General features: G+C 40.9%; 1 protein-coding gene across 1 annotated transcript in view; it reads left to right on the top strand.

Annotated features, from left to right (window-relative positions):
* The window catches only part of ARHGEF38 (Rho guanine nucleotide exchange factor 38), a 40,982-nt gene that overhangs the window by 13,373 nt on the left and 12,263 nt on the right, over positions 1-15,346 (top strand). The window contains exons 3-8 of the mRNA XM_005517974.3: positions 1,129-1,252; positions 5,531-5,678; positions 8,609-8,626; positions 12,636-12,835; positions 13,335-13,468; positions 15,212-15,316. Of these exons, the coding sequence (XP_005518031.3) occupies positions 1,129-1,252; positions 5,531-5,678; positions 8,609-8,626; positions 12,636-12,835; positions 13,335-13,468; positions 15,212-15,316 (729 nt within the window). The remainder of the gene's footprint in view (positions 1-1,128; positions 1,253-5,530; positions 5,679-8,608; positions 8,627-12,635; positions 12,836-13,334; positions 13,469-15,211; positions 15,317-15,346) is intronic.

Here is a 15,346-nt window from a genome sequence, read left to right as displayed (position 1 = left end):
ACCGTTTTAATTTAATAACCTCTGCATTTTTGAAAGGCTTGCAGGAATGTTATATGTTTTTAATGCTAGCTTTCCAATAAACTACCATATTGAAAGTTTGTAATGTGTTTAGAAAATTGGCCTAGCAATGAATCTGTTTCATATTTCCAAAGGGATAGAACATGTTTTAGCCCCTATAATGCTTATAAAGAAATTAACTGCATCAGTACTGAAAGCATATTTCTGATTTTGTTACAATAGCATGCAATATGATCCTCCTGGCATCTGGTAAGCTGCTATGTAAATCAGCAATTCTCTTCCAAATGGAGAGGTAGGTTCAGAGAGCATCAATATGGGGGACGAAATTGGTCTTATCTTTATTCTCAGTATGAGAACTGGTTATGTCCAGTGGTCCCCAAATAGTAACTACTGCCCTGCTGTGCAGTGAAAAGTATGTGTCCTGGAAATCTTTTACTTCCTCTAAAATGAGTAGGCACACAGAACCAAATTTTCTGTTGGCAGAGATTGATACAATTCACTGAAATCCATGTTGTGTGCCCAGGCTCTGTAAGTTCTTTAGGTTGTATAAATATCCAGAACTGTAAATGTGTTTGTTTTAGTGGAAGTTATATGATCTTGACTTTGGATTTATAGGACAACTAACTAAAAATGGCACCAGCTATCTAGAAGTCTTTGTACCTGGTAGCTGACACCACAGTGCTGAGCTCTCACTTTTTGTAGTGGCCTCTGATAGTGAGTGGTAATCAGGGAATCAAACTCACTGTCAACTATTGTTTTCTCCAATGAGAAGGTAAACAAACGTTTTAAAGCCAGCTAAGGATCTTTTCTTTCTTCAGATGATAATATTTATTTCCTTCCTAAGTAAACAGTTTCAGATTAGGGATAGTTCAAAATAAGGTTAAAAACACTTGATAACATACCCTTTGTTAACTGCATTTGCCATATTCTACTAATGTGAAAATGGTGTATGTGTCCTTGAAGTCACAAGGAGGATGTTTATATGAGGTTTTGCAGAAGTGGTGCTTCCTGGAGTGTTGAACACTCAGGGCACAGCAAGAGAAGCTGTGTAATACACAACGTCCTTCTTTATCTTTTGTCAGTAGCTGCTTAATATTTGTATTCCATTAGATTGCTCGCTTTGACGTGGATGGCTTGTTTAGCAACATTGAATTGGTCCATCAGCTATCAGCCAAACTGCTGTCATTGTTGGAAGAAGCCACAACAGATGTGGAACCACCCATGCAAATAATCGGTATGTTTACTGTCCTCTTGAGTTCTACAAAGCTACGTGAAAGAATAAACATAACACTCTCCTGTCCTCTACTCTCATCAGAATTAACTAGTACCCCTTTCAGGGGCTGGCATGCTAGAAGCTGTCCAAAATGACACAGGAAAAATGACATGTGAAACCTGTCCAGTTGCTGTACTGTACCTGTATGATTATGATACTTATTTTTCCTCATCCATCTGGATGCTGAGGGGGAAGAAGGAAGGAGAAAATGGGTTTAGAATGAGTAAAACCTGTTGCACTGAGTTATGCAACTTACTGCTAAAATCTGTTTCCTCTAGTTTGATATCGCCTACCTAAATCCACTTATGCTGACTCTAGCTCTTATTTTGCATACTCAGAGCTGTGCCATTCAGGAAAAGCATTAAAAATGTTTGGAATAACAAGCATGTCAAACCCCAACCCACCCCAAACACTCTAAACATATATCTACTGGTGATACAGTTCATGTAAGAGGTGGTTAAATGTGCTTGACAGGGACATGGACAGTAGAGAAAGATGTAATGAATCTGATGTTTATGGGAAAGTCTGTAGGGATCACAGGTATTCTCAGCAAACAGGTTGCCCCTGGGTATGTCACAACAGTCACAAGTTCTGCAGGTCAGGTCATGAACATTAAGGCTGACTTAATGTCATAGAGTCCCATGACATTCTGGCACAGCTGGAGAGATTTAAGAAGTTACCAGCACACATCAGCTCTCCCATGACTGCTTTGTCAGTGCAGAGGCACCTTAGGGTGAGCCACCTTAATGGATCAGGTGAGAATTCTGAATTTGCTTCAGTGCAAAGTCAGACAGTTTAGTTTAAAAAATTAAACAGTTCAGTTTAAAAAACTTCCAGCTGTGATTCAGAGGTCAAGAGATGTTCTTTCTTTCCTAGCCTGACCACATACCACAGACTTATAAAAAGTCCCCCTCTTCTCTCAAATAATTGGGTAAAAAATATCAGTTGCCACTTTACTAAGAAACAGGATATTAAAGCATAAGAGGCTTGGGAAAAGTATTAATCCTAGCACGTCTCAATCTGGTTTGCCAAGGCAACAGCTTAACGTAGTTTGATACGTCTGTGTTGTTTGGCGGTATTTCAGTAAAAGTGCATCATGATGAGTCATACTCTTAATAAGCAATGTTCTATTCTAGCAGGAAGTGCCTTTCTCACAGCCAAGAGAATAATTCTATTAGTTCCCTGCCACATTCAGAAGTAAAGACAAACAATTTCATCCACCTATTAGTGTGTATTTCCTCAGAATCAGACAAAGAACCATGAAAATGCATAGGATCATTGATCACAGAGTTGGCTAACTTAAGACAGGAAAAAGGTTGTCAATAATGTGTCAGACATTCTTCCAAAGGCTGAGACAAAAAAAGGGAGAATAATTGCATCACTATAAGCAGTAAGTTAGTAGGTTTATTGTCCTCTGAAAGTACATCAAAGTAAAAATTTTGTTTTCAGGATCTTCAGTGTAAAAGTTGTTGAAGCCAGTCAATACAAAAAGCATGCCCATCATATTCTGTCATGTTTAATATATTTAAAAATCTTGCATTGAAGTATCTTATTTTGGAAGGTAACCCAGTCATGGTGAGGTTCAAAAGAACTGAGAATTCACTGTTTTGAAACCAAAACAATGTGGTTGCTCGTATTCATGTCTTATTTTAGCCTATGTTCTCCACCCTCTGTGCTATGTCCACATTGACAAGTGGTAATGTCCAATAGGAGCAGACTTGCAGAGTGAGAGTTTCTGCTAAGGAAATGGTATCCACTGTACACACTTAAAGACATCTTAGTTCAGCTTAGTTGTAGCCTGTGCCTGTGGATTGAGATGTCCCTTATGTTTGGACCGCATAAGATGTGCTCTTGGAGTGTGTCTTCTGGTAATTATCATCCTCAACAGGATCCAGTTTGTGTCACTTTGAGTGCTCCACCACACAGCCAAGGCATGGGAGATGAGGACTAATGAGTGATTGGTTTCAAAACCTATTTCATAATTTGAACTAAAATAGTTTAAATAACTTTTGTAGTTGTTTCCTGATTGTTTTTCTCCTCTCTGTTCTGGATACATATTCTTCACATTCCTCTGTATATGGAGGAATATGAAGACTTAGCTTTAGCTATTAGACTCCTTCCTCCCTCTCCTACTGCTGTCCGCACTGGAAGCAGCACTGAGAGCAACAGGGAGAAACTGTTTTGCTACTCAAGCCTTCCTCCTAGGAATTTCTCTTTGAGACTGATGACCACCATATTCCATATGATTTGCATCTCGGAGTATTTTTAAAGCTGTGCCAAATACAATGTGGTTTTGGTCCATAGAGCAAACTCCCACGGTGATATGCCCTAAACTCATCTAATTTGGTCCATACAGCTCAGAACCAAGAAGGGCTTCAGGTTTTAGAAATCCATCTGCTGTTAAAAGGCCCTGTTCATGAAATCAGCACATAATTTTTCTCATCATTGAGCGTCAAGGGAAGTATCTGTCACTGTGGCACAATACTTCAGTGAACAGAACTTGCTCTACTCTTTCCTCCTGGAAAAGATAATTTTCAGCCTGTAGTAAACGCTGAAACAAGCTGTAAGGCTACATTGCATTTTTCCTACTGAAAATGTGATCTCACTTGAGGGCTTAGCATAATACAGATCATACTAAGCACTTGGAGCTGTGCTTAATGTTAGTGAAAATTGTGAGAGGTCATGATCTCTGGAATCGGGTGCCAAGCATGCAGGATCAAGGTTCAGGCTTGTTAAGGTTTCCCCTTACGTTGCTGGCTAATAAAGACTTGTATTGAGTTCATGGGAAAGCCAGGATGTAATGTGCATTGTTAGCAAGCAGCATCAGCAGTAAGCACAAGGCAGAGAAGACAGCTAAAGAGCATTTAACCATAGGATGTTGGTGCTTTTCTGACTGCACCCTTACAGTAACTAAAATGTACTGTGGTGGTCCTTGCTCCTCATTGTTTTTTCCCTTATTTGCACCCTGAAACCAACATGCATAAGACAGCCCAGTTAACCTTCACTGCTAGGGGAGAAAACCCAGGGCTGTGTTACTGTGGTAACTGAATCATTTTTCACTTTAAGATGGAGCAGTTCAATGCAATGTATTATGGAACAGCACACTCCGGTCAGGATGAAACATGCAGGATGCCTGACAGCTCAGCGCTTGCTCTGTGAATGAATAGAGAGCTCCCAATTAATGCAGTGTTCAGCTTTTAACTTTAATAATTATTGCTATAACTCAACAGGAATGTTTATAAACATCTCTTTGGACTGGTTGCCACATAGGTATAATTTTCAGTAAATGCCCGACAGGAGTTTTCAGCATTGCTGTTGTTTATTATATGCATTTCCAAAGATGCTGATCAGGGGGCTGCTGCATAAGGGTGTAAGAACTGAACTAATATCTCAGCAGAAGGGATGAAGTGTGCCTTCCCTGCTCAGATTTCTCACATGCACAGAAACAGACAAAAGAGTTTTAGGCTGAGAGAATTATGCTCCAGAAGTAAATGGGAAATGAGTGTAGGACTACTTTAGTGCCTCTAAAATTTCCAACTGTTCTTTATGGGAAAATGGTGGTGTGGAGGACTGGAAATGGAAGTGTTCTCCCTCTTCAGTTGTATATAAACCTAGATATTATATAGAAATGTCTGTAATCCATGGTGGTTTTATTTAATTAGGGGAGGGGTGGAGATTTTTCTTCTGTTGTGTGGAGAAAATTCTCTATTCTAGGTCATAACAATTGCCATTTCAGGGTTTTGCAAAACATAAAATTGAAATGGCTAATGGAAGATAGAGTCATTATTCTTGTTATTACCCATTTAAGTTCATATTCATGATAAAAAGTCAAAAGGAAAACTAACAGGCTTACATTCATCCCTCCTGCCAGCCCATGACACAAAAATGGTCTCCCTTTATTAGTAAAGCTCTCCTGTGTGTTTTCCAGTGAAGGGGCATTAAGCTGGGGCAGTGAATTAGAAGGTTGTGTTTGAAGGGGTGTGAGGTATAGAGATTTCATGCTTTTCCCCTGAGGGAATTTTTGTGCATTAACACTGATATAATGGTGCCTGGCTATGACAAAGATGAGCAGCTGAGAAATATATGTAATAAATAATGCACATAAACACGCAAGATCATTTCTAAGGGAAGTAAAGTGGAAGCCAGCCTTTTTAGCTCACGGCTAATGTGGTGGAATAATAAAACTCCTTCTGAGATGCTGTTGTCTGACTTGACACGCTTTGTTTTTCTCCTTAACAGGGGAAGTGTTCTTGCAGATTAAAGGCCCACTAGAAGACACATATAAAATCTATTGCTATCACCATGATGATGCACACACCATGCTGGAATACTATGAAAAGGATGAAGAACTGAAGAAGCATTTAAGAGACTGTGTACAGTCCTTAAAGTAAGATCTTTTCAAATGATGATTTCCATCCATAGTCAGTTGCCTGGCAGGGAACATTTTAAATGGATGTAGATGAAAGGTCCCCTGTAAATCCAGAGTTTTATACGGCTTGCTGGGAGCTCTGGCTTATGCTGCTTTCATGAAAAGATGACAAACCAGGGGCCATGATTAGATTTCTTTCTCTCTAAGATGGCCAAAAATAGCACAAGAAAAGTTGCTCTTTCCTTAGTTTCAGTGCCCCATACTGGCAAAAAAAAAAAAAAAAAAAAAGTGCTGCATCATATCATGGGCTATTGGGAACACCTTTTCCAGCTCCCAGGAAACTTGCTGCCCCCTGTCTTCAGCAAATCTGCTCCTTGAATTGGAGTAGTCTGCTATGGAACTACTTGAGTGCATGGGCAGTTCCGGGCTGCTGCAACAAGGCCCCAGGATCTGGAGCTGCTGTGTAGTTCCCAACTCCTCATGATGGGGGAATTTGAGAGGAAACAGTGGTAGAGCAAGCTGCCAGTTCCCACCAGAGGGAGGTGCTTTGTGCCATTGGTTCCAATGCCAGCCACTCAGGAAAATGTGTAAAGAACTGGGGATGTTGCCAAATAACTGATCCATCTGTCTTCCAACACAGTTTCCTCCTGCAGCTAGTGGCAGGGACCAGCTCATCCACTCCATGGAGAGTGCTTCTCTTCCCACCATAAATCCCCTTGCCTCTCATTTTCCCAAAAGCATCACACAGAGCTGTCAGGAGGGAATATGCCACAGATTCAGACCAGAGGTGTGACTCCAGCTCCAGGAAAGGCCCATGCTACACACTTGTAGGAGAGATGACAAATTATCCCAAATAAAGGAGTGTACATAAGCAACAGATATTTCAACCACACCCTAATTTGTGATTGATCTGCAGAGATCTGTTAAGACTGTTAAGGGAAGTATGTCCAAGTGAAATCTGGAAAGAGTGGTGGAGGAAAATATTAATAGCATTAAAAGAGAAATGTTTGCTTTGAAGACAGGTTATGTTGAAAATTAAGCTTATCTTGTGCAACATGTCTGGCTATGAAATACATAACAAAGTATATATGCAAGGTTCTCAGGTTTTAGCTACCCTGGAAGTTGAAAGAAATAAATTTTCATATAAACTCAGGCCTTCAGGCTAATGGATGGTCAGGTATTTCCTCTAAGTGGGTGTTTTAGTGCTGATGCCTACAATAATGTTTCCTGACTAATCAAGAGAAGCCACTACTGTCGTTCATTTATCCGTGCTGCTGAGGCAAGGGAACGTGGAAGGAAATAAAGATTAAAAATTAAGTCCATGTATATTCTAGGGTGGATGTTGCCACTTGAATTCCAGAGCCAGCAAGAGGTGCTCCTGTTCCAAAATTACAGCTGGGCTTTGTGAAGAGAAAGGATATTTTGTGCTGAGCCACTGTAGCCTTTGCTAGCAGGAAGTGACAAGGATTTCCTTACAATGAAGCCTTGTTTTGTCTTATTCTTTCCTGATTAGTCTTTAAACAGGAACCAATGATAAAAGCACTGGTGTGTATATATTATGTTGTGATTTTTCCCAGTGCCTAAAGATTGCAGTGAATTCAACTATTAAGACCTGAAAGTGCATGCTGAGATTCAGAACTGTGGTCACCTAAAATTGTTGCTGCCCATTGGAGAATATTTGCCTTAGGAAGAAAACTACGCAGGATTGTTATCAAATAAGTTATAGGCTGTTTTCCATTGTGAGACATAACAAATGTGGGGGCTGGTGCTTGACTTGAAAAATGTTTACTTGTTAAATGTTTTTCTTTTCCCTTGGAAAGAATATTGTTCCATTTTAAAAAATCTTAAATGAGCTGACATTAGTAGGGGCTTCTGTTCCTCCACTGAGTAATATCTGACATGTGAAAAACAAGTTCTATATCAGGAGCAATTTGAGAGTGGCACTCTGCACATCTGTACAGACAAATCAGATTTAATTAGCTATGTTGAGATTCCTATTCCTTTTGACTGAAGAGGAAAATATCCATCCCAAAATGTAGGTATCTGCATTGGAGACATGTGCAAATCCAATTTCTGTAGAGTCCCATGTTTCAGCAGTGATTATGCAAACTGGGGATGTTGTTTGCTAGCCTAGCCAAAGAAATGCAGCTGGTAAAAATGAAAGGATGCTGGCAACTACCTGCTCAGCTTTCAGCCTGAAGTAGCTTGGTCAACTATTACAGGGGCAGAGGGACGTCCTAAGCACACAAAATGCTGACAGTTCAGAAGCAATGAAAGCAGCAGCTTCCAGATGCTCAGCTAGGCACTGGTGGGCCAGGAGATAAGAGTGCAGGCAGTCAAAAAAGTGGGGCTGAGGATGTGATGCCAGGAAAGCCTGATGCAGAGATTGAAATGTTTGGTTCTCTTGCATTTGAATGAATTCATGCCATAAGGAAAGTATTTACTCCAGAGAGATTTCAGTTGTGTAATCTACAAAAAACTTAACAGCTTTATTGGCTCTACACTCTAAAAGGCTGAAATGTATTCTTTTTCTTTTAAAAATACATTTCTATTTAAAGAGAGTAGACAGAAATGTATGTAAAGTTTAAGAATGATGTTTGATTTTACTTTTTGTATTAGTTGCTTGACATTACTTAGAACTGTTATCAGAGTGATCCAAATTTCCTCCTCTAACAGTGTGAGGACAAGGCTGGGTCTCACAGCCAGAGACAGGTTTCTGACAATCCTTTCTCATTTGGGGCTGTCCATTCAACAAGTTATAGGGTGAGACTCACCAGTACCCTCGGGCTGTTTTGTGCAGTTCTGCTGACACATCGCAGCCATAAACCTAAATTAACTGGCCAGTTACGGCTACTCTGTGTCATTGGAGTGTTTCTGAGAATCTTCTGATCTGTATAAATCCTTTCAGGAGGAATCTAATGCATGTTTTGTTTTCTTCTCTTTTGCAGAAAGATATATGAAGAAGAGTAAGTACAATGCCTTTTTTTACATGTAAAGTGATCTTTAAAATATTTTTAATTTATCTTTAGTATGTTTAAAACTGTACAGGTAGAAATTTTAAGAACACAAGCCTTTTGTGTCAGGATAACCTGGAGGATTTTCTAGGTCATATGCAGAATGCTCTGAGGTTTGCAAGAGTGTTTGTCAACATCATAGTATCAGTCTTTGAAATCAAATTTCCTGCTACAATTAGGCAGGCTTTCAGGTAAAGCTATTTCTATTTTTATAAGCTCACAACCCTTTCAGTAGCCCTACATGAGAAGCCCACCTTAGGATCTTCCCCAGAGAGTGGCTGGAAGAACATCAGAAAAGAGCAAGCTCATTGCAACTTAGCCAGAAAACTCCCCCAGCCACTGATGAGTTGTGTTTAAGGGACTTCAGTGCCAAATGTGACATCTTTGAAAAGCTGTAAAGGAGAATTTACCACAGCTGCAGTTTCTGGACATCCAGCAGATTGGGTTCATTGAAATGTAGTACTGCCTGTAGTTACCTGCAGTGAGAGGTCAGAGGAGGGGTTGTCTGAACTCAAGAGAAAGATTACAACCTCAGACAAAATGTTAGAAGAAAGGAGGAGGAGGAAGTGTGGTCTATACTGGCAGGAGAGGAACAGACCTGTAAAGTCAGAGAATTTGTTAATCAGTCAGTCAATTACATGTTTTAACTATATACTTTGAAATACTTGCATGTTGAAACTCTACTTTTGGGGTTTCAAGCTTTTATCTTTGACAGGAAATAGTTTTTCTCCGTTTTATTTTGATAAGGGACATCCTTGTGTACTCCTGTCCCATAAGGAGTGGGACTCGAAGAGATACAAAATATCCAGAGGGTCACAGTATGATCATGTGAGACAACAGCACGTATAGGAATCACACAAGTCTGACTGTTCTGTCTTGTGTAACCCTAATAGATATGAATGTCTGGTTTTCTCCTTCAAAGAGTTTCCAGTGGAGTGTAGGAGACAACTCACTTTATGAGTTTAAAAGGACTCTTACAAAGCTGTGCAGAGTGCAATGAGCAGGTTAGCTGTGGGACCCTCCCTGAGCTTGGCTACCTCACTGGCAGGGCACACAAGAAGTCCTATCACTTGCAAATCAGAGGTTGCAGCAAATCAAAGGCAACAGCCCCTGGGCAGCACTTCACCCAAAAATCTGATTAGTGGCATAAATATATATACAGCATAACTCTCCCCAAATGGTCTGTGATGTTGCTGCTCCCAGACTGCTCTTCATTCAAGCACGATCAAGAAAACAATTACATAAACACCAGACAGTGTTGCCCTTTGCTAGCGCCTCAATAGGTTAAATTCTGCTTGGCTTAACAACTGTGCAGCCTCAGTGAATTCCCTGGGTTTGCTTGAGAGACTTATGGCACAGTGAATGAATTATTTTCCCTACAGGTCTTTTACTAAAATAAAGCCATGCATAGGAGACTATGAAGCCCGAGATTCTGAGTCCTGCACACCATTTCAGAACTGGCAGTTGAGTATCACACCAGCCTCAGCTTGGCTGTACCATACTGGCTGTCCTGTTTGCCACCGGACCAAGCTGCCTTGTAGCGGGAGCAAATGAAACTAAATCCTGCCTCACCTGCCTCTGTGTAGCTCACCACCATGGGCTTTTAAAACAAGTATGAATGTGTCTGTATCAGTGACTTTGTTTTGTCAGGAGGCTGCGCCGTGAAGCTCACTGCAGTTTGCCAGCTGTATTTACTGCAGCGCTACGGTAATAATTTGCTGTGAGATTAGTATAGTTACATGTGACTTGGAATACTTGCTAAATTCAAAATAGCATAAGGGGAAGACTGAAGCAGCATCAAAAATTAATTATCAGCTTAATTTTCTGCACAATAGATGTCACAAAGAGTTACTCTCTTGCTTGAGCCGTGTGGCAAGGCCATGTCCTGGCCAGCGGCTGGTGGGTCCTAACAGGGTGCATTGCAAACTGGACCCATCCAGGGAGAGTGGTTATCTCAGCTAATCTTGCTGGGGAGAATTAGATGAGTCAAACTTTGTGGCATTTAGTGCCCCAGGGAGTCATTATCTTATAACAAACCTGCTATCTCTCACACCATATTGCAAGACTGTGTCATGCAGATACTGAACAGAGGGCTGTTTATCACTTGGGCAGCTGTCCAAAGTGCAAGTATATAAAGAGAATACACTTGAAGATTTTTCCATTCATGAGACAGCTTTTATAGATTTGCATTCATAGGGCTTTTCAGAGAAAACAATAACAATTTAAGTTGTTTTTTTTTATTATTGCTGCCAGAAGCTGAAAGAAGGAAAAACAACTCTCTATTTAATGTAAGATACAGGGGAAATGAGAGGGATTGAAATGATGAGAAGGTTTCAGGACATGAAGAAGCCTTAAAAGGCATCTACTGTTAATTTTTTTTCATGCAGAACTTTTTTACAGATAATGCCTGTTTGAGAGAGATGGTTTAAATATGCAGATGTCTCTTCTCAAAGGCATTCAAATTGTTAGTTAATTAGTCAGCAAGTAAGGATTGGCTCTTGTACTTTTTACACATCTAAAAGTAGGAATGAAGGGGTTTTTTTCTTTTATGCTTTCTGTTGCACAAAACAATAGATGTCAGCCTGCAAAACCATGTGGCTGTTCCCTATTTTTTGTACTTTCCTTCTACATTGTGTTATTTCGTCTTTCCATATGCAGAAATCCTTCTTTGTCTACCCTTAACTCTTGCATAGTTAATGTGTAAAACCTTTCCTGCTCCAAAAGAGCCTTTTTGGGCATGCAAATGGAAAGCTTGCTCTGCTTTATTGCCTTCCCCACTCTTATCAGCAGCTCATGTTAAGTTTCAATGGGGAAGTGCCAGGTAGCTGTTGCTGGAGCTGTGCCTGGTTTGCTGAGGAATGTGCTGTCATGAGGGGAGGTTGTGGACATGTCTGTTCTGCTGCTGGAACGTCAGCAGTTGCTGGCCCTGGTCTTGGCCACCTGGTGTTACCTGTCCTGGGGAGACCTCATGTTTCTACCAGCCACATGGAAGGTAATGAAAGCACACATGTGGTTCACTCCTTTCCTGTTCCCTTCGAGGCTGTTGTGACAGCCCACAAACTGCACAGCCTCTCCCATTCCAACCTGGAGAGTGTAAGTGAAGGCTTTTGTCTGGAGCAGGGCTGGAGAGTGAGTTCAGCTGGCTGGGGCCCAAGAGCTCAGGGGGACCTTCATGGCCTCAGCCACTTGAATGCCTGGGATGATGCTCTGCTGCCCCTGCCCAGCCAGCAGGGATTGAGCCTAGAGCCACAGAGCATCCCTGTGCCCATGCTGGAAGCTGGGACTGTCCTTCTCTCATCCTTCTGCCATCCTGGCCAGTCACCTGCTTTCCCTTTATGTAAAGGAGTCTTCCAGCAGCTTGGATCAAGCCTGTGTGAATATCCTGTGTGTTCAGCATTTCCCCAGGACAGATTTGGTACCCTTTGGAAACTGAGGCATCATTAGAAATAACTGACTGGCAGCCAGCAGAGAAAAGCCACCGGTGAAAGGCTGTAAAGCCTAAGGGTCACTGTGCCAAGTCAGGGGTGTTGTGAGAAGGGATGCACTGTGAACAGGCATCCCAGTTACTCACAGCGTGGAGATGTTGCAATTTTAAGCCCGAGGGCCCAGAGCAGGATGTAACAGCCCTGCTCACATGCATTTCTCAAACTTCCTGTTATTTTTTCTTCCACCTACATGTCCCTTCCTGGGTTCTGTGATGTGTGAGTTATGCCACACGCACCTTTAGACTGAGTGGGACAGTTTCAGAGGTAATGTCTAAGCAATAGTCTGTGAAGTCTGAAGAACAGAAGAACAGAAAATTCAGAGACCTGGGGTGTATTTCTCATTGAGGGGGTGACAGGAGGGTTTCGTTTACAACACCCCTGTTCCCTCACAGATGTATCTTATTTTTTGACTGGAGTGGTAATTGCAATTCAAGGAATTTCTCATGTTGTGACAATTATTTTGGTCTAAATTACAGAGGAAAGCCAAATCTAATGGACCTGGGATCCCTATTGATCAAACCAGTGCAACGGCTGATGAAATATCCTTTGTTACTCCATGAGCTCTTGAATTCAACTCCTGCTTCTCACCCTGACCACGAGGGCCTACAAGAGGCCCTTTTAACTATGAAAAACATTAATGTGAACATCAATGAACTTAAAAGGAGGAAAGATTTAGGTAAGAAAAGAGCCCAGTAAGTTATTTCTTTGTAGGTTTGAGCTGGCCATTACAAGACATGTTTCAGCTCCAGATATTTCACTACATCAGTTTTGGCTGCTGCCACCCAAGTTGTGTAATACATTGAGTTTCAAGAGGGTAACAATGCCTTAATGTCCCTTGTCCTCAGCCAGCTATCTTACCTGACTGGTAACTCCAGTATGAAAAAAGGGAAAGAATTCATGTTAGAGTGTCTGTAATGCAGTTGCAAACACTGCTAATAATTAAGATATATTAATAGCATTTTTTTTTTTAGATTTGCCAGGTTGAAGCCCTAACTTCATTCTTCCCAAAGTTAGTGTTGATAATGGGGTTTTTATCCTCTTGAGCATTTTCACACAAGATTACTCCAAATGACATCAAAGTGTCTGCTCTCAAATTGTTTCATATTTGTGTGCCTGTCCCTGTGAAAAGTCCTGTGAATACAGACTACTAATGTAATGAAAGTCTCTGTCTGCAGTGCTGAAATATAGGAAGAATGATGATGATGAAACCCTTAAAGAAAAGTTTTCCCGACTGAATATTCACTCCATTAGCAAGAAATCCAAGAGGGTCACCAGCCATCTGAAAATACTGACGAGGGGAGAACCTCAGGTACTTACCCATCCAACTGCAGATTTGCACTGATACCTTCAGTTCTGCTTTTGCACATTTGCATTTTTCAAAATGTGATGGAAATGGAGTTTGTGGTGCTGCTTTTTTTCCTGCCTAATGTATAAAGTCATTTTCTGACTGTCACAGAAGACAGGAAAGAGCTTTGTGATTGAAAAAGAAAATAATGTAATGTGTTCTCCACCTTTTCCTTTTTTAAACAAGAGTTTCTCAAACTTCTTTAGCAGAGAGGAAGTCAGCAGTAGTTTTGTGAAACTCAGCCTGAGGTCAGCATTTTGCGGATACCCTGGCAACAATTATTGTCGGGGCCAAGAATGTGTTCAGTCCATCTTGGTCATGTTATAGCATAAAGGTTTGGAATCCACCAAGGAAGATGAGCAATACCTCTAATAAGGAAAGACCACAGGGTTTGCCTCTATTTGTGCAAAGACCTGGAACCATCAAAACTATGAAGACAAAGAACTCTGTGATGAGTCTGATGGGTGTTGGGCGGCCAAAAGTAAAATGCTCCTTCATAATTTCAAAGTTGTAATTCAAAACCTAGCAGGATAAACATTTTCAGGAAAGCTTAAATCGAAATCTCAAAGAAAATCAATTACAAATGACCTTGAAAGTGATATCGAGTGTACCTCACTGCATGAGATGGCTGATTATACAAGGTCACTTGCCTTTCTAGATGTGACTTTACAAGATACATGCCATTTTTTCCTGGTTTGTTTTTTATCAGTATTTCCCTTCTTTCTCTGATCCAAACCACCCACATATAATTTTTTTTTCTGTTCGTTTATTTATACAGTGGAAATTTTTGTATTCAGAATGTGACAGACAACAGAAAGGCTATAAAGTCAGAGAAAAAGAGAACTAAATTTGATTAGGAGGATATGTGATTTTTTTCTCTTTTTCTTTTTTTTTTTTTTTCATTTAAAAACTTCTGGTTTACGGTGGGTTTTTTTGTTTTGTTTTGTTTCTAATTAAGCTTAAGACATTTGAGGATCATTTTAGCATCAGAGTGCATCTGTTAGAGATTCAGCCGTCTCTCCTGCTTAATTAGACTGAGAAAGTTCCCAACTCACGTCTTGAAACGCCCTGAGACCCTCACGGCAAAACCATTAAGACGTGACTTGAGATTTCTGAAGGCCCTGCAGGAAAAGACGGGCAGAAATGACCGCGTTTTCAGGGTGTTCCCGCCGGGCATCAAGAAGTTTTCCCGAGGCCATTCCCGGCTGCCGGCGTTTCCAGAGGAAAGGCTCTGGGATAAGAGCTCCATCTACAGCCGGCCTGCGGGAGAGCGCCCCGGCACCGCGGGTGCGGCCACGACTCCGAAATAAATTTTTTTTACTTTTCTCTTTTCCTCCGAAATATTTTTTTTCTTTTTCTTTTCCTCCGAAATACTTTTTTTTTTTTTTTCTTCCTTTTTCTTTTCCTCCATCCTTTCCTCAGGCGGGGCAAAAGCACACAGGAAAAAGAAGCGTTTTGTCAGCACACAGCAGTGGGCTTGAAGTAAAGGAACTCCCTGTTTCCACAAGGATTAAAAATGAATTTCTCTGCCGTGTTGCCCAGTGGTTTTGACTTTTCTTGAATTACAGCTGGAGCCTGGGAGAATTAGGGGTTGATCTGTTTTCAAAGGGAGGAGTTCAGGGATTTTTCTAGCAGTGCTCTGGATGTTTCTTTCATTACCCAGGCTCTTTTGGGCTGCCAAAATAACAGTGCAAATGTCTATTTTAGGTGAAAGATGGAACTTTTAATAAGGAAGAAAAGTTGTTTCAAAGTCTAGAGAAGACTGTGAAATTGTGTGTGAAGAACATTTCGCTGTGTTCGCAACATCTCCAGGTGGGTATGGGCCTTTTTGCAATCTGTGGT

The sequence above is a fragment of the Pseudopodoces humilis genome, chromosome 6 (genome assembly GCF_049639895.1).
Source record: "Pseudopodoces humilis isolate 2021_Gansu_Grassland_sample_001 chromosome 6, ASM4963989v1, whole genome shotgun sequence".
NCBI lineage: Eukaryota > Metazoa > Chordata > Aves > Passeriformes > Paridae > Pseudopodoces > Pseudopodoces humilis.
Note: the sequence above shows the minus strand (reverse complement) of the source record. Positions and strands in the feature narration are given on the sequence as shown.